The 22757-nt window shown below is 36.7% G+C and overlaps 1 protein-coding gene across 1 annotated transcript; it reads right to left on the reverse strand.

The window, feature by feature from the left end:
• Positions 1–10482: 10482 nt before the first annotated feature.
• Positions 10483–21041, reverse strand: LOC127859589 (uncharacterized). The gene is made up of 8 exons (XM_052397088.1): positions 20927–21041; positions 20552–20696; positions 19232–19391; positions 18965–19007; positions 18548–18649; positions 17773–17935; positions 16560–16749; positions 10483–10743 (listed from the first exon to the last, which is right to left on the reverse strand). The coding sequence occupies exons 1-8, from the start codon at positions 21003–21005 to the stop codon at positions 10483–10485; spliced, it is 1143 nt and encodes a 380-aa protein (XP_052253048.1). The 5' UTR covers positions 21006–21041.
• Between the last annotated feature and the right edge of the window lie 1716 nt (positions 21042–22757).

Here is a 22757-nt window from a genome sequence, read left to right on the forward strand (position 1 = left end):
TGTTACCCATGATCACAAATGTGGAACTCCATAAACGTCCGCAAGCTTTAGGAAGAGTAAGTGTTCTTCTATAGCTTTAGTAAGTCACTTATTCGAAAATTTGGGTCAAATATATGGGACACACACGAAAACTCCAAGTAAAACTATAACATTTATTTTTCGGTTAAATGTCATACTTGTTATTTTTATAATCACATCGTTACAAGGGAGATTAAAACAGTATGAGAGTATGTAGCTACAATGCACGATAAAACATAGAACTTGCAAAAGTACATACATGTCCATGATTCTGCGCTCTGTGTATTCTTAGTACTTTTTAGTTTCGCCTACCACAAATATATGGTTTGTTGTCTTAATGTATGGTTGGTTATCATCCGTAGGTTATAAATCGTTTCCCAAGTCATCGCCATTATTTAGTTGTATTTGTTGTTAATTAACAGTGTATTTACAAAATTTCGTTCAAGAAAACCGGATTATCGACTTTTGTCGCAATTACCTATAAGTACTGTGCAGTGTTTAAGTAGAATTTTTCATCGGTAGACTGCCATGGTTTTAAGCGAAGACATGATTTTTTCGATAGATTTTCTGTCCCAGTAAGAAGGCATATTACAATATATATATATATATATATACTATAAGATTTAAACAAATAGCAAGGTAAAATATCTTATCGTTCTTTAATACTGTTCCACATCGTAAGAGACATTATCTAAATTTGAACGTCTAGGAAAACAGGGCTTAATAGGTGTGCGTCGTCCGATAATAGCCTGGGCAGTCCACACAGACTTCAAATAAATGTAAAGTGAAACCTTAGAAACAGTATCGGTCTTTCATGTAAGGCAAGTGTACAATTTGCTTATAAAATACACGGCAAAAATACAACACACAATAAAACAACAAAAAGATAAGTATCGACGTGGAACGACAAAGGCATAGCATTATTTTTTGACCGATAGAGAAGCATACCACAGTGCCTAAAACTGATACCTCGGTCGGATTTAATCAAATAATCCACGCGTGTAAATTGACAATAAGTACACATATATAGTTTCAAATAAAAAGAATAAAAGAGAATACTATAATATATACTCTTGTTGCACTGCACTGGTGATTACGTCGTAATCAATCAGATATTATTTTAAATGTTTTGGGTTTATAAATTGTTATTTTCTAGATGTTTTTTCACTGTAAACGAAATATTTAAATCATATTTAAATTGAATCAGTTTTCATAAATATTTTTTTTATATACCACATTCATATAGCGCCCTTTTCATACTCGAGATGTGCGTTCAAAGGCGCTTTACATTTTTTTCCCTGATAACTGGGTCATAAGTCGTCCGTTAACATCTTGGCGCAGTATGCAGCCACGGCACATTGGCTTATTTCCCTCACAGGTACCCATTTATACACTTTAGTGGAGAGGAGAAGATGTGGGATAAATGTCTTGCTCAAGGAAAATCCAGTGGTCAGGGAGGGATTCGAACCCGGAACCTCTCGATCCCTACGCCAGCGTCCTACCATTAGACCACTGCTCTCACCTGCCATTAGACCACTGCTCCCATATTGAAACAAAAGGGTTACAAATTGATAATCCATCCCCGTCTGCAATGAAATCCCACGTGTTTGTACGTGTTACCGACGAGCAGGAACCCGCTGCAGGGAATGTGGTCACATGCATGAAACATACACTTAAAGACTTTTCTAACACAACACTTTCAAACCTGAATTTCTAAATTGAAGATTTTTATATAAAATTGTACATTTGATCTTTTGACTATCGTGCTCACGATAAAATTATTCATCCGTGACGATTGAACGCTTTAGCTCGTCTTTTTGCACGTGGTTGTTAAGTACCTACATGTAAAGCAGGTGTTGCATGTATATAAAAGCTGCAAAAAAGGCTCACAAAATAACTCTTTATGACGTTATTATATAATTGACATTAAAGGACGTCATTCGTTTGAAAAAAAGTAAAGCAATTGAAATATATGTCCAAACACTGTGTTCATTTTCTTGTCTAGAACATATTTTGTAATGCGCATGCACGGTTAATCACGCTTTTTCAGCTTACATCACCTCTGCTTCGGTGTATTTGATCAATGATTGAAATGTTTAATAGGTTAATCCCTCGATTATCATTGAAGGTTATGTTTCAATCTGGTTTTAAAACTTTTCATCTTCTAAATAAGGTAAAAACTAGTTCTGAACTCTGCATAAAACTACCTAGGTGTTTACTATGGGTAACAATGGAAGTGGATGTAACGGAGGCGGCGGTTGCGACGGTGGTGGTTGAGTCCTCGGAGGAGGATCGGGTAGAGGCGGCGGCAGTGGAGCGTGGCAAACAGACCGGAAGCGTCCCGTCTCACTTCCGGTTACTTCAATTTCGGTGACGGCTGTTGAAGTGAAGGAGCCGGACTTAACTACACTAAGTGCGAACGTGGATTTTATGGTTGTTGTGTATAAATTGTGTACGCCTATTAATTGCTTTAGATACCGAAAGATACAAAGCGGAAGTTATACTTACTAACTGGCATGAACTACATTCTTTAAACACCAGAAAATAGGCAACTGCAATATAAAAACGTTTAATTTTCATGCTTATAGATTTATCGCTGAAAAAAAAATCGATTCCCACAGTTTTTGGTTTATATTGCTATCTAAGCAACTTATGTGAGAATAATGTTTTGCTGTATTGTGATCTCGCTCGGAACATATTATTGAGTTATCAATGAGCAATTTACAAAAGTTTTTTTGTTGGTTTGAAACGTTGAAAAAGCAAAACGACGTATACGAGTAAATCAGAAGTCCACTTTTGCTTTTCATTTGTTTACTGCCAAACATTTGAACAAGAAGTTGTTTAAAGATTAGAAAAAGTAATTACTTAATTAATAAATTTTAACCGCGATCCCTATTTGTAGAAATAAATCGCCCACTTTTTATTCGTATTATCCAGTTGTCAAGAACTTAATAAAGCGATTGCCTTAATTTTATAAGATTAAAACATTCAATTATACCTTTTCTGGACTGTCAATTCTAGCATGGCATTAACGTCCTCCATAACATGTATTTTTGGGAACCTACGCACATTACTTAAGTAACACTAAGGTCGAAAACGGCGATTTTGCGTGCTTCACATACAGATGATCATTTCCCTATGGATAAATAAAAAAATCATTGTACAGTTATTAGTAATAGTTAAAAAAACAATCATTGAACAATGTATCATGAAACAGATCGACGACCGAGCGTTCAAGGTCAATATCACACCAGGAGGTAAAATATCAGAATAGCGTTTATTTTTTTGTGTCCGATAAATTACCGAATGGATTTGGAAATGCAGAAGAAAATGTATTACAATACCATATGATAGCTATGGATGCACGTTTTATTATTTATAACGTGTTTAGCTCTATATCAAATATATACAGAACCATGCGTTTCATGCGGGATATTTTTTATTCAACAAAATTAATCATAACTATAGGTTGTAGTTAAAGTAAATAAATGTACATGTTTCATACATTAATATAGCGCATGGTAGTGTTAAAAACAAATGCAGCGTGGAATGGTCTGGTGCTTCTCAAGGTATCGAGCGACAAAAGGGTGGATGTGGGTGCTACCTCCATTACTGCGACGATCTAGGGGTGCTGGGTGTACGGGTTGGCCTGCAAAGGGTCGATCGGGATGGGGTTCTGTGCTGGGAAGGTGTTGGGTACTGCCGATAGGTAAATGACCCACAAAACTGAATATACTGACCCCGACGCACGATAACTTATTAACATCCTACTTAACAACCGAAGTGATACACACACCATAAGTACAAAAACTATCATGATAAATAGCAAAGCATGTGAGTGTATATTTGTTTTACCAAATGTGCTTAACATTATTTGGGAAATAATTATCGAATTAAAAAGCATGGCTCATTTCCTTTCCAATATGTAAATACGCCATCGTACAGACCACAGATAAAGTTTATCTCATAATGCAGCGTGCTCTTCGGAATAATTTTATACTGGGGAAAACAACATTACTAGTTTTGGCATTTTGTGGCATTTCAATGAAGACCTTTAAAGCGCAGTTATGACGAAAAGTATAAATATTACGGGCATGTAAATAGTCTAATCAACCTAATGGTTTTCACGTTTACGCAACATAACTTAACAAAATAATGATTTGGCCCAAAACATACATGAATAGATCAAAACGTGAAATTAAATATCGTCAGAACCAGATTAGCTTACATACGCCATAATTGTAAATGTTATACTTTATAATTTAAAAAAAAACGGAGCAAAGACAGTTGTTATAAAGTTGGTATTGTTGAATTTATAATTTTTACGAAAAATTATGATAACAAATTTTTGATTACTTTTTCACAATTTCTCAACGCGGGAGCGTTCCCACATTTTGAGGCATCGTTAGTTGACGGTGTCTCATCATTTTCCAAGAAACAACGCTTTTAATTTTCGTTTTCGCCATCTAAGAAGTGATGCATGACATCCAATATTCAGCCAAACAATGGGAAACCGCGTTAGAAATTTAGTTATCGGAAATGTAAAGCATTCTTTTGTTACACACACCGAATTTGTTCACCATAAGATTAGTATAGTAACTGACGGGATATCTTAAATACTGAAGTAAGGTTATTAAAGTTTCTCCATTCAAATTAAAAGTAGAGTGAATCATGTAAAGCTTATATTATAAATCATAACTACGAGGCGCTTGTTACTTAATTATCATCGTCATAATGATCATCATTATCTTTCTCATCGTCGTCGTCTTAATCATCATGTGCCGCATAGAAGAAGTGCACATTAAATGCTAATACTTTTCTTCAGCTGTTATTTGTTTGTTTTAGCATTAATAGAACGTGAAAAAAGGGAAACGGCCAAAATGCAGGCGTCAACGGTGGTGGAGGCATACTTGGTAGAGGCGGTGGCGGGGGAAGTAGCAGTGGTGGTGGAGGTGGACATTGGGGTCAATGAGGCGGAGGCGCCAGTTTTGGTGCATATCACCAAAACTGTTCCGGTGGCCGTGACGGGGTTCGTGAGGCCTGGAGCGTCAGCGAAAATGCGCCTGGTGGCGCCGGAAGTTCTGGAGGATGGGACGGCGTTTGGGGAAGCGGAGGGTCCACTGCGTCGTCGGTGGGCAAAGGCGGGAGGGGAGGAGCCGGTTTCTTCGGATGGTTCCGAGGTCAGGATGGCGAAGACGGAAAGCCAGGAGTTAACGGACAAGGGGGAAGAGGCGGCAAGGGATGGTGGTGACCGACATATGGACTTATTTTTTAATATTGATAATTTCTCAGAAAAAAGCGTTTTCGGTGTGCTTTTTGTGCACAGTTTGTTTAGAATAAAGTTAAAACGTATTTTTTATTTGTAATTTAATTACCATATTGAAATAGCGAGCTGAATCTAATCTTAATGAAACCAGCGTAAGAACCTTTGATAAATCAAGACTGGGCAACCAGTTAAACGCCCAAATCTTTAAAATACGGGTATATAGCTGTTTCTTTTCTATTGTATACTGTTTTCTTTTTACCGGATCATATTCTGGTTAATTCTGTATTTCATTCGGGCTTTGTCTAATCCTGTTCTGCAGTTTCAGTGAATTTACTGTTATTGTATGCTGTTATATCAATTAAAGGGGACTTGTTCACAGATTTGGGAAATTTTTAAAGTGAGTCCGTAATTGCTAGATTTTTACCATGGAACTGAATATCCCCATTATTATTACAAGAATAGAATTTTAGAACGAAAACATAACAACGTGTTTTCCCATTTGCGCTCGAAACAGTGTCCTTTTGTTTAAAATTTATGTTTCTTAATCACTTGGCTTTCTGGACGTTTATAAATTGTCAGACTTTTTGTACTTGATTATATAAGTCGTCCACGTGTTGTAAATAAATTCAACCAAAACAACAGAATCATTCCACATTCCTCAAATATTATTACATTATAAACCAAGCTGTTTTGTTGTTCATTATGACTGCATTTCATTGGTGGTGTGTCGCCCAATAATTAAGATTGTTCTTTTATTATTTTTTGATTGTGACAAATAAAACCGGAAAATTGTCATTACGACAATCTGTTAACCAATCCCCTTTAATATCAGTGCTTGATAACTTAAAAAGCACATATACAGTGCATTTTAGGAAAGGCATTCTTAAATAAAACAGGCATGTTAATTAGATTAAGCTAGGTACTTCACGACAACTAATGTAGACATGTTGACTATTAAATCTTTTGAAAAAAGTATTATATTTGTTTTGTCAAAAACGTGCCTTTTTGTATTGTTTATATTTGTCAAATAATGAAAGAAAGCTATTACAGCGAGTATACTTTATATCAATGTACTAAAAAGGGCTGTTTAATACTTTTAACTATTAAAGCGATATCTATTTTGTTTCTTTGTATGACTAGTCAGTGTATGTTCGATTCCCACTTTGGTTTTTATTTTTTTTTACGGCATTGTGCTATTTTTTTCTATTTAATTTATCTTGCTGTTTTGTGTTTTATTTGATTTACTTAATGTGGTTTACACAAATGAATTTATGTATAAAAACATTGTAGTACGAATTCAGTTAATCATTGTATATACTTGCAGCTTTGCACTTTAAAGACCAATGTGTAGCCAGATGAAAATATAAAATAAATGAGGTCTATTACAATAAACGTTCCGCTCTTGATCGGCAGACGATATATTGAATAGAATAATCAACCTTCAGGAGATGGTTGATGTATCATGATTGTAAACACTCGTTGGATCATAGAGTCGGATCGCATAACTTCATCGTCGGACTTAAACGAAGCATTTCTATTTTAAGTAATCGTGGGCCCTTCTAGCGAAATGTTAACTTCAAATGCATAATCTATTTTCTAGGTCTCATCCGTTTTTAGCTCATCTATTTTTTAAAAAAAATGAGCTATTGTCATCACCTTGGCGTCGGCGTCGGCGTCCGGTTAAGTTTTGCGTTTAGGTCCACTTTTCTGAATAAGTATCAATGCTATTGCATTCAAACTTGGTACACTTACTTACAATCATGAGGGGACTGGGCAGGCAAAGTGAGATAACTCTGGCGTGCATTTTGACATAATTATGTGCCCTTTTTATACTTAGAAAATTGAAAATTTTGGTTAAGTTTTGTGTTTAGGTCCATTTTATTCCTTAAGTATCAAAGCTATTACTTTCATACTTACAACACTTACTAACTATTATAAGCGGACTGTGCAGGCAAAGTAATGTAACTCTGACTTGGCATTTTGACAGAATTATGTGCCCTTTTTATACTTAGAAAATTGAAAATTTGGTTAAGTTTTGTGTTAAGGTCCACTTTATTCCTACAGTATCAAAGCTATTGCTTTTATACTTGCAACACTTATTAACTATCATAAGGAGACTGTGCAGGCAAAGTTATGTAACTCTGACTGGCATTTGGACGGAATTATGGGCCCTTTATACTTAGAAAATTGAAAATTTTGTAAAGTTTTGTGTTTTGGTCCACTTTACCCCTAAACTATCATAGATATTGCTTTCATACTTGGAACACTCGCAAACTATCATAAGGGTACAGTAAAAGGACAAGTTGCATAACTCTGGCTTTCATTTTTACGGAATTATGGCCCTTTTTTGACTTAGTTACTTTGAATATATGATTAAATTTTGTGTTTCGAATCACTTTAATTCTAAAGTATCAAGGCTATTGCTTTCAAACTTCAAATACTTTCATGCTATCATGAGGTTACTGTACCTGGAAAGTTGAATTTTACCTTGACCTTTGAATGACCTTGACTCTCAAGGTTAAATTATTAAATTTTGCTAAAAATGCCATTACTTCTTTATTTATGATTAGATTTAATTGATACTTTGACAAAACTACTCTTACCTAACATACCACAAAAGACTCCACCCAAACCATCCCCCTCCCCCCGAATCCCCCCCCGAATCCCCCCCCGAATCCCCCCCCCTATTTTTTTTTAAAGATCATCTCACAAATGACCACTACACCCTCACACTATACTTTAAACCCCCCACCCCACCCCCCCCCCAAATTGTTTTTTTTTAAACGGTTAAAAAACACAAATATTTAGTTTTATTATTTTATGTTTGAAATACCGTCCAACCATCGCACCCAAGAATAGCTCCCCCACCCCCCCCTCCCCACCCCCGAATACCCCCCCCCCCTAAATTATTTTTTTCTATTTTAAGATCATCTCACAAATGACCACCACACCCTCACACTATACAATACCCCCATACCCCCCCCCCGAATTCCGCCCCCTAATTTTTTTTAAGATCATCTCACAAATGACCACCACACCCTCACACTATACTATACCCCCCCCCCGAATGCCCCCTATTTTTTTAAATATCATCTCACCAATTACCACCACACCCTTACACTATACTATACCCCCACCCCATCCCCCCCCCCTATTTTTTTGGAAGATCATCTCACAAATGACCACCACACCCTCACACTAAATTATACCCCCCATCCCCCCCCCCCCGAATTCCCCCCCCCCTAATTTTTTTTTAGATCATCTCACAAATGACCACCACACCCTCACACAATACTATACCCCCCCGAATCCCCCCTATTTTTTTTAAGATCATCTCACAAAATACCTCCACACCCTCACACTATACTATACCCCCACCCCACCCCACCCCCATTTTTTTTTTGAAACGGTTAAAAAACACAAATATTTATTTTAATTATTTTATGTTTGAAATACCGTCCAACCAACGCACCCAAGAATATCCCCCCTCCCCCCCCATGATTTCCCCCCCCCTATTTTTTTTGAAGATCATCTCACAAATGACCACCACACCCTCACACTATACTATACCCCCCCCCAACCCCCCCTCCCCAATTTATTTCTTTTTGAAACGGTTAAAAACACACAATTTTTTTTTTATTATTTTATGTTTGAAATACCGTCCAATCATCGCACCCAAGAATTCCCCCCACCCCCACCCCCGAATTCAGCCCCCCTAATTTTTTTTAGATCATCTCACAAATGACCACCACACCCTCACACTATACCCCCCACCCCACCCCACCCAAAATTTTTTTCTTTGAAACGGTTAAAAAACACAAATATTTATTTTTATTATTTCATTTTTAAAATACCGTCCAACCATCGCACCCAAGAATCCCCCCCACCCACCCCCTCCCCCGAATTTTTTTTTTGCATTTTTTTCGCATTTTTAGAAGATAATGTAATAAATGTCCACGCCCCCACACTATACACCCCTCTTCACTCCACCCCTCCCTCGTTTGTGATTGAAAATGAGAATCCCTTCACCTTTAAAAAGAAAATAGATGAGCGGTCTGCACCGCAAGGCGGTGCTCTTGTTATTATATGCAATTATCAAGTTTTTCAAACTTTGATTCTTAGTTACCGATGTTGCCCCCTTTTTAACTGTTTAAAAAGACATAGTCCCTTGAAGAGGTTCAATCTAAACCAATATTTAAATATAGCTTAAATATAGCTATGTCAGACCCGTTCCTTATACCAAAGCGCCACTTTGTTAGGTATTTTCAAAGGAACATAGCTAAAAAAGCTATGGATTATTATCTCGTAGCTCAGGAATCTATGAATTATTATCTTGTAGCTCAGGAATCTATGAATTATTATATTGTAGTTCAGGAATCAATGAATTATTATCTTGTAGCTCAGGAATCTATGGATGATCATCTTGTAGCTCAGGAATCTATGAATTATTATATTGTAGTTCAGGAATCTATTAATTATTATCTTGTAGTTCAGGAATCAATGAATTATTATCTGGAACATTTACCCTTCACCGTGATGACATATTTTAAGTTATTATTTAATTGTTTGATGAATTTGTAAGTAGCTCGCTCTAAAAACGCAACATTTTCTGTGGAATGACCGATTGACAAATTTACCGACAAAGTGACTCCAAAATATAGCACCTTCAAATATAATACACACATGTAGTGTTTTTTTCTAAGACATCATTATGTTATTATACGACCGCTGTAAACTACTGTGTGGTATTTATAGTTATAGGTCATTATACCACTTTCGTAAAACAAACAATATTATAAATTGTATTAAATTTATCCTTTCTGCTTGTTCAATGTTCTGTCTGTTTTATTAACCTAAAAATCATAAAGAAAATAATAAGTATGCCAATAAAAAATGACGTCACTCAAACACAAATACTGCAAGTGTTGAAACTTAGGTTCGAATATAGGTCAGTTTATATCATGGGCGGTTATTTCGTCCACAAAGTGTGAACGTTGAATAAATTTTAATTGCATATTCATTGTATACAGATATATGTATCATAGAATACATATAAAACCGAAACCAAGTTCGTATAAGAACTTAAGTAGCGGCACTTTTTTACGTCTTTCAAAATGTCACAGAAATGTGCATTATATCATTTAAGTCAATAACTAAATGCAATGTACTCAAACGCCAGTGCTATCAAAGTCCATGGGTCAGTGTACATTCTTCTCATCCTCGCCGTTAGCGCCGAACATGCCCCCGCGTCCTCCTCTTCCACCTCGTCCCACGCCGGCACCCCCGCCCACCTCCGCCCCAGCTCCAAACAAAAAACAATCCTCTTCATCCTGGCCGTTTCTACCGTAGCTCCCTTCTCTGCCGCCACTTCCGGCTCCCAGCCCGCCGCCGCCACCACCACCACCGCCGCCTCCTCTTCCGTAGCCGCCATAACCGCCACCGCCGCCGGTACCCATGCTCTGTGGACCAGATTAAAAAAAAATAATATTGAACTTATAAGTAAAATAAATAAATATAAAAAAATGAACGCATATTTCGGTTATGCTTTTTCTTTTGCCAAATATGTCACTATTTTAATATAATAAAATCCAAATATGGAACAACACATAAAGATGAAGCGCGAAACTTTTTTGTGGCTATTCGTTACCGATTATTTTGCAGCTGCGAAGAGATTAGAAAAATATAGAAATAACTATAGAAAAAAAGTAAAAGTCTGTGATTACTTCACCATTTGTATATTTTAGTTGCAAATCGAATAATTGTAACGCGACATTTATTGCACATTGGGAAACGGGCTTTCGTCGCATTCTTTATGTTGATAGTAAAACCAGACATTTTGATGAATCCCGAATATTTATTGCCAGAAAACGCCCACTATACATATCACCTCTGTTATTAGACCGATGTTCTAGTTTGTATGAGAATATTTTTCTGAAAATGCAAAACAATAATACGTTTCTGAATTGAATGCATTGTTCTCATGTTCTTATTGCTTCGGTGTATATGTTAACAATGAATATATTATGCATAGAACACCTTTAAACATACTATTAAAATGTCTTTTTTTTAAACAAATACCTAAGACCACTGCGCTGTGTTTTGAATTGTGCTGCTTCATTCAAAACACAAAGTACAACTAATTTAATAGAAGATATAAATATGAGTAGCGCTATGGGAAAACGGGGCGTAATGCATGTTTGTTAAGTGTCGTCCCAACGGGGCGTAATGCATGTTCGTTAAGTGTCGTCCCAACGGTGCGTAATGCATTTTCGTTAAGTGTCGTCCCAACGGTGCGTAATGCATGTTCGTTAAGTGTCGTCCCAACGGGGTGTAATGCATGTTCGTTAAGTGTCGTCCCAACGGGGCGTAATGCATGTTCGTTAAGTGTCGTCCCAACGGGGCGTAATGCATGTTCGTTCAGTGTCGCCCCATATTAGCCTTAGCAGTCCGCACGGGCTTAGCCACAGGAGGGAAGCCCATAGTATATATATATAATGCATGTTCGTTAAGTGTCGTCCCAAATAAGCCTTAGCGGTCCACACGGGCTTAGCATGGACAACAGTTTCCGACTAAACTGAATTTTCGTTGAGAAGAGACTTTGTTTAAGTGTCGACCCTTATGAAACGGTGCGGATTGCACAGGCTGATCTAGGACGACACTTGACGCACATGCATTAACCCCCGTATTCACAGAGCGTGGTTCACTTATATATTAATATAATAATTCAGCTATTGATCAACTTAGAGAAGAAAAACAAAATAGGCGGATAATGTATATGTGTTTGAATGAGATGTGTTTCATGTGGATAACATATATTTTCCTCAATATGTATTAGTTGAATTATTATATCATTTGGATGTGTGCCATGTTTGATGCAGGCTGTTAACTGTCCAGATGCTTTGTCAAATACAGAATGTGTAGTGAAAATTATTTTAAGTCTTGTTTTGTTCATTTGCAATAAGGAAGAAAATAGATTGTATTTTATTTGAGATTTATATAGGTGAGAAACTGGGGGTACACTGTTGATATATAAGAGGCAAATGAAGTGGTTTTTAAGGAATTAGTTTAGAAATTCGCGAACGCCAAAAATCCTGAAATCGTTTAATAGGACATGTATTAATATTTTATAACTAAATCGTTACAACAGTTATACATGTAATAATCACAAGATAATCTAAAAACAATACATGATTCATGATACTCATGCATTACTCATAATTAATTAATTGAAAACATGTTTATTTCAAACAATATAAGTATTAAAATAAAACCCGAACTATTCGAGGGAATGGAAGACAGTTTCATCACAACACATAAAAATCACTTGTTCAGCAAACAAAAAAATACAAGCAAACAAAAATAAACAATCAATTGTTTCTTAAAATAAAGGGCGCGTGAACAATTCAAAGTATAATACATAATCAAGTATGCATCATGACCTCAAATGTCGTTGCGTTGTATACAACAAAATATAACACAACGTATTTCAAACGAAAAAAACACGAAACAATTCATGAAATATTTCACTTGCATCATCTTCTGACATTCAAATACTTGACAACTTGTGAAAACACGAAAAAAATAAAATACGCGAAATAAATATTAAATGAGCCATAATGGGCGTGAACTGAGCCGTGGATAGTATGACCAGATGATACAGGTTTTTGAGTAGTCGTCGACGTCGTTGGCGGAAGTGCGGTGGTCTGGTATGGTCACGACATGAGGGACCGATCCACCACGTGAATTATTGCGTTAATGGCTAAAATGTTTGGTTTGACGATCTTGGCTTCGATGTCCTCCCAACGGAGATAAAACCCTGAAAGTAGATAGCTTTAAATAAATTGTATATCCGATATAACATTTCGCGCCATTGGTGTTAAAAGGAACCATATGCCTTCTTAGTTCAATGGCACCTTTTTGCACCAAGGGGGCGATTGTATATGCGGATATAAAACCATCTAAAATAGGTTTGTCCGATTTCCTTTTTTTAATTAATGACTTTTATGTTCACAACTAAATTATTTAGTTTTCAAATATAGAATGTTTTATTATAAGTCTTCTTAAAGTAAAAGAAATAAATTGTATAAAGAATTTAAAAGAATGAAAGAAATAAAGTAATTATGGATGTAGGTACTAAGTATGTTCTTCCAGAATGGTGGATCAATGTAATGCCATACGACGATCAATAAGCCTAGCCCCTGTCAGTTCTAGCTATCACTGTGATATGGTCACTCAATATCAGTTCTAGCAGTCACTGGGATATGGTCACTCACCATCAGTTCTAGATATCACTGTCATATGGTCACTCACCGTCAGTTCTAGCAATCACTGAACTATGGGCACTCATGGTCAGTTCTAGCAATCACTGGGATGTGGTCATTCACGGTCAGTTCGATCAATCACTGTGGTATGGTCACTCACCGCAAGGTCTAGATATCACTGTTATATGGTCACTCACCATCAGTTCTAAATATCACTGTGATATGGTCAATCACCATCAGTTCTATATATCACTGTGATAGGGTAAAGCACCGTCAGTTCTAGCTATCACTGAGATAAGGTCACTTAACGTCAGTTCTTGCTATCACTGTGATATGGTCAATCACCATCAGTTCTACATATCACTGTGATAGGGTCACTTATCGTCGGTTCTAGCAATCACTGGAAAATGGTCACTCACAATCAGTTCTAACTATCACTGTGATATGGTCACTCAACGTCAGTTCTAGCCATTACTGTGATATGGTGACTCATCGTCAGTTCTTGCTATCACTAGGATATGGTCACTCACCGTCAGTTCTTGCTATCACTGTGATATGGTCAATCACCATCAGTTCTATATATCACGGTGATAGGGTCACTCACCGTCAGTTCTAGCTATCACTGTGATATGGTCACTCACCGTCAGTTCTAGCTATTACTGTGATATGGTCACTCATCGTCAGTTCTAGCAATCACTGGGATATTGTCACTCATCGTCAGTTCTAGCAATCACTGAGCTATGTTCACTTACCATCAGTTCTTACTATCACTGTGATATGGTCACTCAACGTCAGTTCTAGCTATCACAGTGATATGGGGACTCATTGTCAGTTCTAGCAATCACTGGGATATGGTCACTCACCGTCAGTTCTATCTGTCACTGTGATATGGTCACTCACAATCACCATCAGTTCTAACTATCACTGTGATATGGGTAATTACCGTCAGTTCTATCTATCACTGGGATATGGTCACTCACCATCAGTTCTAACAATCACTGCGATATGGTCAGTAACTGCAAGTTATAGCTATCACTGTGATATGGTCAGTCACCTTCAGTTCTAGCAATCACTGCGATATGGTCACTCACAACCCGTTCTAACTATCACTGTGATATGGTCACTCAACGTCAGATTTAGCTATGACTGTGATTTGGTCAACCACCGTCAGTTCTAGCAATCACTGGAATATGATTACTCACCGTCAGTTCTAGCAATCATTGGGATATGGTCACTCACCGTCAGTTCCAGTTATCATTGTGATATGGTCACTCGCCGTCAGTTCTATCTATCACTGTGATATGGTCACTCACCGTCCGTTCTAGCTATCACTTTGATATGGTCACTCGCCATCAGTTATACAGCGACTGTCAGTTCTAACTACATGTATCGATGTGATTTGAACACAACTCACTGTCAGTTCTAGCTATCGATGTGATATTAAGACAACTCACCGACAGTTCTAGCTATCGATGTGATATAAAGTCAACTTACTGTCAGTTCTAGTTATCACTGGGCTATGGTCACTCAACGTCAGTTCTAGCTATAACTGGGATATGGTCAGTGACTGTCAGATCCAGCTACATGTATCGATGTCATATAAAGTCAACGTACCGTCAGTTCTAGCTATACATGATATATAGGAAAACTCGCCGTCAGTTCTAGCTATCACTGTGATATTTCTGCTGCCTGCGTAGGCGCCGAAGGACCCGTCGATGATGCTTTCGTAATTCACCTTTTGGTTGGGGACGATATTGCGGCGAACGATCTAGTCAAACAATACAACAAAAACGACATGTAAACAAATAATATGTTGTTTAAGGTATATGTCCTTTATATGTTACACATGTCTTAAATGACATACACTTCAAATATTTGACAGCTTTTTAATATGATGCGATGAAAAAAGGGTGTATTGGTTTAAATCTATTCAAAATGAAAAACGATATAGTTAATCACGGTGAAATTTTGTGTATGTTGGCAATAGGCAATAAAAGCTCTATGAAACATGTTTGAAGTGTAATATGATCCTTAATTCAAATGCAAAATATAATGTCAGGTTAAGTGTCAGGTCTTGTGTCAAGTTTTTATCATGTTAAGCATCATGTCTTGTGCAAGTTCCAATGCTAGATCAGGTGTTGTGTATAGTGTCAGGTCAAGTGTCAGTTCTAATGTCAGGTCAAATGTTAGGTCTAGTGTTAAATCTAGTGGCAGGTAAGGTCATGTCTAGTTTCAGGTCATGTTAGATTGGTTATTAGTAAATTATCGGCCAATAAACGCTCATACCAACTAAGCTTTCTTCTTAGCTTAGCATTTTGGTGCTGTATTGTCAGAGATAATATTGCGCCTGAATGGTATGATAATACCATATACCAAACATTTCTGATCAACATGATCCAACAGGATCTCATCGGTTATCATTCAACAAGTGTTTTATTTTATTAATTACCATTATCGTACTATAAAACAAGCTGACGGTTACAGATATTACTCTCCTGAAATTGTTTCTGAAATTTTCATTTTTACAATATGAGCCGCGTCGTGCTAAAATGGGTCTTCTTCCCTTTGTGACGATCGCAGTTTGCCTGAAGCTACGCTGGCCGCATACGTCATAAGACCCATTCTCGCGTGATGCCCCTCGCATTGCGATACACTCTTACAGCAACGTTTTTTAGCCTATTAGGAAAAATTATCGTTACAAAAACCTAAAATTGGAAAAATTCGCAGCGTGAAATCTTCAGTTTTGGAATAAGGGGTCGTTTTAATTGCTTGGTACTTAATTAGAAAAACCCATCTAAAAATAATAAAAATTGTACATGTTCTTGTTGCTGAAATGTTCAATTTTAGTGCTAATTGTATCTGTGTTCTTGCTGATATTGTGCTTTTGGAATGGCATTGACGTATTTATTTATTTATTTGTTTTGGGGAAGGAAACTTTTTGGCATTCGGTATTTGTGCAAATTGTCATCAATTGGGAAAGTTCCTATTACGGGTACGTTATAAAGAAGAAAAACAAATGGCTGTACTGCCATCTTCGCGTCCTTAGTGAGGTTGGCGTTAATGTACTCCAGTTCCGGCCTACTGAGATGCTGCGGGTCCAGCGAAGAGTCTGAGGGAACGAACACCGTGTACATGGTCTTCAATGACGTCAGATCGATACCGGAGTCGCTCGGTATAAGCTTCAGCAGCTGATCGCTTCCAAGACTGTAATATAAATATAAATGAGTCTCAATTTCGGAAAAACGGGTCTTAATGCATGTGCCTAAAACATCGTCCCAAATTAGCTTGTGCAGTCCGCATGTGCTTACCAGGGAGGAAACTTTCCGCTTTTATGGTATTTTTCGTTTAACGTCTCTTCTTAACGAGAATCAAGTTTAGGCGGAAAGTGTCGTCCCTGCAGTTCGCACAGGCTAATATGAGACGACATTTTACGCTCTTTAATCCCCGTTATCACAAGGTCGGGAGCAAACAGAAACAACATGATATTATCGTATAATGATAGTAACGATTATGCAACCTAATGTCATCAAAATGCATGAAACATATATAAATAGTTTGGATACGTTATATTATGGATGCAGATGGTGTTAAAGGGTTCTTTTCACGTTTTGATAAATTTATAAAATTAAAAACAATGTTTCAGATTCGCAAATTGTCATCGTAGTTATGATGTTTATGAGGAAACAGTAATACTGAACATTTACCATGCTCTAAAATATTCATTTCATGTATATGCATTATTTGACGATTTAAAAACCTGAAAGTTATAAAGCGTTGCAACGCGAAACGATTTAATTATTTGGAAAGTTTTGTTGTTGTCGTTAAATTGTGTGGCTCTACGAGGATTACTTATATAAATGAACGGATGGCCGAGTGGTTTTAGCGATAGACTTTTACTCCAGGGGTCAGTGGTTTGAGTCCAGTTGAAATGTATACTTGTTTTTATTAGAGATTTTATATACAATGTTTACATTTATCAATATAAAGCATTTAATGGCAAACTTCAATACATGACAAAATCTGTGAAAAGGCCTCTTTAATGGGAGTGATGATTATAATGATTAGTAGTAGTAGTAGTGGGATGAGTATCTTATTTCCCTGACGAAAATGATCTTTCAGCTGATGATAATGATATTTGATATGATAACGATAATTGTTGATGAAGATGACGTCATCAATGCTTCGGTTGAATGCATGAGATCGCTAGCTGAATACTGTTGCGAATACCTAATATCCGGTTGATGCGTCGACTCAAAGTGAGCGTCATTCAGCGGGAAGTTCAGGAAGCCGTCGATGACGTAGATAATGCCGTTACTGCACGCGATGCCGTCACGCACCAGGTCGAAAGCCCGTCTGAAATTCGTGTAGCCAATATCAACCGAAGTAATTTCTGTGAAATAGTGTGCATAGTGTTAGTTGTTTATGAAATACGAGCTGCAATACAAACGAAGAAATATTTAAAACAAAAACAAAAAAAAAACATTATACACCATACGCATAACCTTTATTGACTTTATAACCACCAGTTTTTTTCTTAATACTTCATGAAGTAAAAACAAGCAATAGTTTTATAAAGACGAAGCAAAAAATCGTTTAAGTTGAAAACTAAGTTTGATATCAAATTCTTGTATAGGTTACCGTTTTAAAGTAATTATTTCAAGTGAATCAGAATACTGCGTTTTGATGCAATCCAATTGCAATTTTCTCATTTCGTACTCCAGAAAAGCAATAGCCTTGTATCATTTTGACACATTTGTTTTCCATAATCCAACTTTTTAAAGGACAAGAACTTATCCGTTATGCTACAAATAATGCATTTTAACACGATACTTATCAATAAGATTTTACAAAATAGTAAACACTCATAAAGGAACAAGATTCAAGATACTTGAGTATTTTGACCCCAAATATTTTCTTTTAAACCCCTTATATTTTGAAGCCTTGGGTCATGTTGACTCCTAGTTTTCAGAATCTACTGTAATCCCTGGTAATACAAATCTACCCGTGCTATTGGTAGGGTCAAAACTTACAAAGGTGAAGGTCGTATTGTAGCGATTCTCGGTGTAGAACACTCGACTGCCACCGAACATAGCGTCCATGTACGCTTGATTTAACGTGATAGATGGCAGTGCATGGCTGTTGAATATTTGTAAAAGCAAAATATAACGTTTTATTATTTTGCCGATTCGCATCTGCGTAAAGTGTCGTCCCAGATTGGACTATGCAGTTTACAGTCGGGGACATCGCTTTCTGCTTTTCTTGAATTTTTCGTTTAAAGGACTTCTCTGCTTAGAGAAATCCAGTTAAGGCTGATCAACCTATGCGGACTGCACATGCTTATCTCGGAAGACACTAAACGCACATGGATTAAGGTAAATCCCCTCTTGAAACTATGAAAGTCTGACCATCTCAATGATACCTTTGAAGATTGTTTTATAATAATATGCAAGTGTGTAATCGACCTAAAGACACACAGCAGCAATACATATCCACCTAGCGATCAGGGGGTCCCGACTTCGATTCCAATTCAGGAAGTTTTATTTAAATCGACTCAAAGACATCAGGTACTGGATGCACAAAGAAAACGGACTCAAAAGTGTCTTAGTAAGTCTAAGGCTTTCGATTAAACAGAGCTGAAATATATGTTTCGACTAACCGCGCAAATTTCTAGTGAAATGTAACATACCTTTCTATCCATGTCTGGTTCCGCGCTTATGTAACTTCGATGGAAGTTTGAGAGACTTGCTATAAACTTGGCACTGGGAATCAGCAGAGTGAGATTCGTGTCGTGCGAGTTCGACCAGGAGTTGAGGTCGTCCACGTTCATTATCATGTCGTGGAAAGGTCTGAAATGAATTGAAACCGTGTTCCGTATTTACCTAACTTAAGACTAAGAATAAGACTAAATTGTAAAAATAACACTTAAGTCTACATATAAATCTTGAGATAATTGTCTTAAGACTGCATACATTGTATTTATCTTAAGATAATTGTCTTAAGGCTACAGATATATTATAAGATAATTGTCTGAAGACTACATATATACCCTAAGAAAATTGTCTTAAGACTACATATATATCTAAAGATAATTGTCTTAAGACTACATGCATATCTTAAGATAATTGTCTTCAGATGATTGTCTTAAGACTACGGATATATATTAAGATGATTGTCTTAAGACTACGGATATATATTAAGATGATTGTCTTAAGACTACAAATATGTCTTAAGATAATTGTCTGAAGACTACATATAAATATTTTTAAGATAATTGTCTTAAAACTACATATATATCTTAAGATAATTGTCTGCAGAATACAGATATGTCTTAAAATAATTGTCTTAAGACTACAGATATATATTAAGATAATTGTATTAAGACTACAGGTACATGTATATCTTAAATTAATTGTCTTAAGACTACAGACACATCTTAAGTTAGTTGTCGTATGACTTAAATAAGACTTAAGAATAAGCCTTAAGATCTTAAATAATTGGTATCCTTCCATTGATGAGATTCTGAATAATTTTATAAAAGTAATTGACAACTAAAAACGCGCAATTAAATAGAAAATGACGCCTGAAGTATCGCGGTGGCGTGATGTCCACCTAGCGGTCGGGAGTTTCCGGGTGCGAACTCAGCACTAGGGGCGTTGATCAAAGAAACCAAGTAATGCTCGAATGGTCATAGTCGCCAAAGGTAGTACGTATAAGTACTCCGGGACTTCTTTAGTACCCTACAAATTACCAGCGGTATGGACAATTTACTTTACAGTACCATGGAGTCTGGCCGAGTGCCTTTATGCATATATTCTGTACCCTGGTTACTACTTTATAGTATTCTTAAGAGTACCAGGGTTACATTAAGTAGTACCAGAGCCGACAACGACCAATTTAGCCTGAAAAATAGTGAACCCCGTGAAAACGACTCAATTTTTTTTGCAATAAGCCTTCCGATGTTATCTATCTCACTAAAATAGAAAACTTTTAACTACAAATGGCGTACAAGAGGTTGTTAGTTTTCTCAATGGTTTCGGCAACGGTCCAGAAGGGGAACTGTAACAGCGTGACCAGCACGTGGATGATCCCGTTACTGCAGCGGATGTCGGACCTGATGACGCCCCCACGGACATTGCCACTGACCGCGAACACTGTAGGATGAGAATTACAAACACTCGTTACCAACCATGCCGGCCAAAATCACGCAGCTATGACGCACAAATACAGACACTCGTTGCCAACAAATGCTGGACAACATGACGAACCTATAGCTTAATAATAAAAAAAACGCATTACCAACCATTGCTGGCCACAATGACGAACCTATTGCTAAATAATACAGACAATCCTTTCCAACCAAAACTGTTAAATAAGTTATTACCTTTCTCCTGTTCGCGTAGAACGAATAGCGGATCGCCTGTCAGGGATGAAAATTTAGAGTAATCACGGAACTGCTCCATGAATAATGAAGAGCCGAAAATAACATGTGAGCGAACTATCTGAAATAAACAGCATCATACTGGGTTTAATTCATGTGCGTAAAGTGTCAACCCTGATTAGTCTTTGCAGTCCGTACAGGCTAATCAGGGACGAAACTTTCCGTTTTAACTTGATTTTCGCTACGAAGAGACTTCCTTTAAACGAGAAATATCCTAAAAGCGGAAAGTGTCGTTCCTGATAAGCCTGTGCAGACTACACGGTTTAATCTGGGACAATACCTTACGCACATGCATTAACGTTCGTTTTCCCAAAGCGAGGCTTAATGTATGGTTTGTATGGAACAGAGTCCTTTTGTATATCAATAAACATCATGTAATAATCCTCTTACTTGAATGGTATATATACTATTTAAAGTAACATAAATACTAATAATTAACGAATATTTCGCAACATATTTCGTAAAATAACCAATAAAAATCAGTGTTCCTTATAGCAATAGCCAACATTTCAACGCTAGATGTGGTATGGTTACTTAGATTTAACAAATGCTCGTTTTTATTTTTTTGTGGCACGATATATTCCACTTTAATTTCTCGCAACAATATATATTCATACGACACACGAACACTAATATGGTAAATGAACATGTGTTTAAAATATTGTCAAACAACAAAAAAGAGCATTGTGTATCTTGTTAAATAAATATAAGTTACCTGACCACATCTAGCGTTAAAATTTTGGCAATTGCTTTAAGAAACATTGTTTTTGATGTGTTCACTTTATTTTTCGAAATATATTCACGATATATTCGTTGATTGTTGAGTGTTTATGGGCTTTTACTTCATATAATGTATCATTATGTATCTGCGCAGTATGCAGAAGTAATAACGATACGTTGTATGTTTACAAAGATTAACATATCACTCATATTTTGTTCAGTTCATTTTATGTTGGTTTTATAAATGTTTTGGAAAAAAATATTTCCACTTAAAACATGCATATTTACCGCTATGTTGTCTAACCCTTAAGCTCACAAATCAGTTTTCGCAAAGATAACAAACATATTCCATAGATCAATATAGGTATATATGTAATAAGTATTCGAACATGTTGCAGTAAGGTTGGATCTTGCAGCTTCTGTGCCCGATGTGTGGGTAGCAGTGTGAACGCGTTGTCACTGGTCACTGGGCATGAACATGGTGAATGTCCTACTCGTATCCTTCAGGATTTGTTTCAGAGGCGGAATGACATCGAGAATTCCAGCCATGACCCTACAGAAAAAAGCGAAATTTGTTGTTAAATACTTCTGTTTTTATAAAATGAAAATACAGCGTGCTGATACTTTTCGATAAGTTAAGTAACATCACAATTCAGTTTATAACAATCAACTCGCACTATTAGTTTTAAGACAATATCATATTAATGATTCCCGTATTATTGATACCATAACTTATGAACGAAATATTTAAACTACTACACCTAAAGGGACCTTTTTCACAGATTTTGGCATTCGTTGGAATTTGTAATTAAATGCTTTATATTGATAAATGTAACATTGGATATAAAAAGTACGCTTAGACCACCCGGCCATCCGTGCTCATACAATGATTGATGTATTTTATACTTTATAGAAGTAATCCTCGTAGTGTCACAAACTATAACGACACAATCCGAATTCTCCAAATTATCGAATCGTTTCGCGTTGCAGCGCTTTATAATTTTCAGGTTTTTAAATCGTCAAAAGATGCATATACTGGAATTTTCGAGCATTG

Source organism: Dreissena polymorpha, chromosome 15, assembly GCF_020536995.1.
Source record: "Dreissena polymorpha isolate Duluth1 chromosome 15, UMN_Dpol_1.0, whole genome shotgun sequence".
Lineage (NCBI taxonomy): Eukaryota > Metazoa > Mollusca > Bivalvia > Myida > Dreissenidae > Dreissena > Dreissena polymorpha.

What these genes read in the sequence shown, in the direction of transcription:
- LOC127859589 (XM_052397088.1), bottom strand. Translation starts at nt 21,005, where the DNA reads ATGGAGCAGTTCCGTGATTACTCTAAATTTTCATCCCTGACAGGCGAT. An exon ending in TCTACGCGAACAGGAGAAAG is followed by an intron (nt 20,697 to 20,926) that starts GTAATAACTTAT and finishes CTCATCCTACAG; the next exon opens with TGTTCGCGGTCAGTGGCAAT. An exon ending in TGACCCTACCAATAGCACGG is followed by an intron (nt 17,936 to 18,547) that starts GTAGATTTGTAT and finishes ACTATTTCACAG; the next exon opens with AAATTACTTCGGTTGATATT.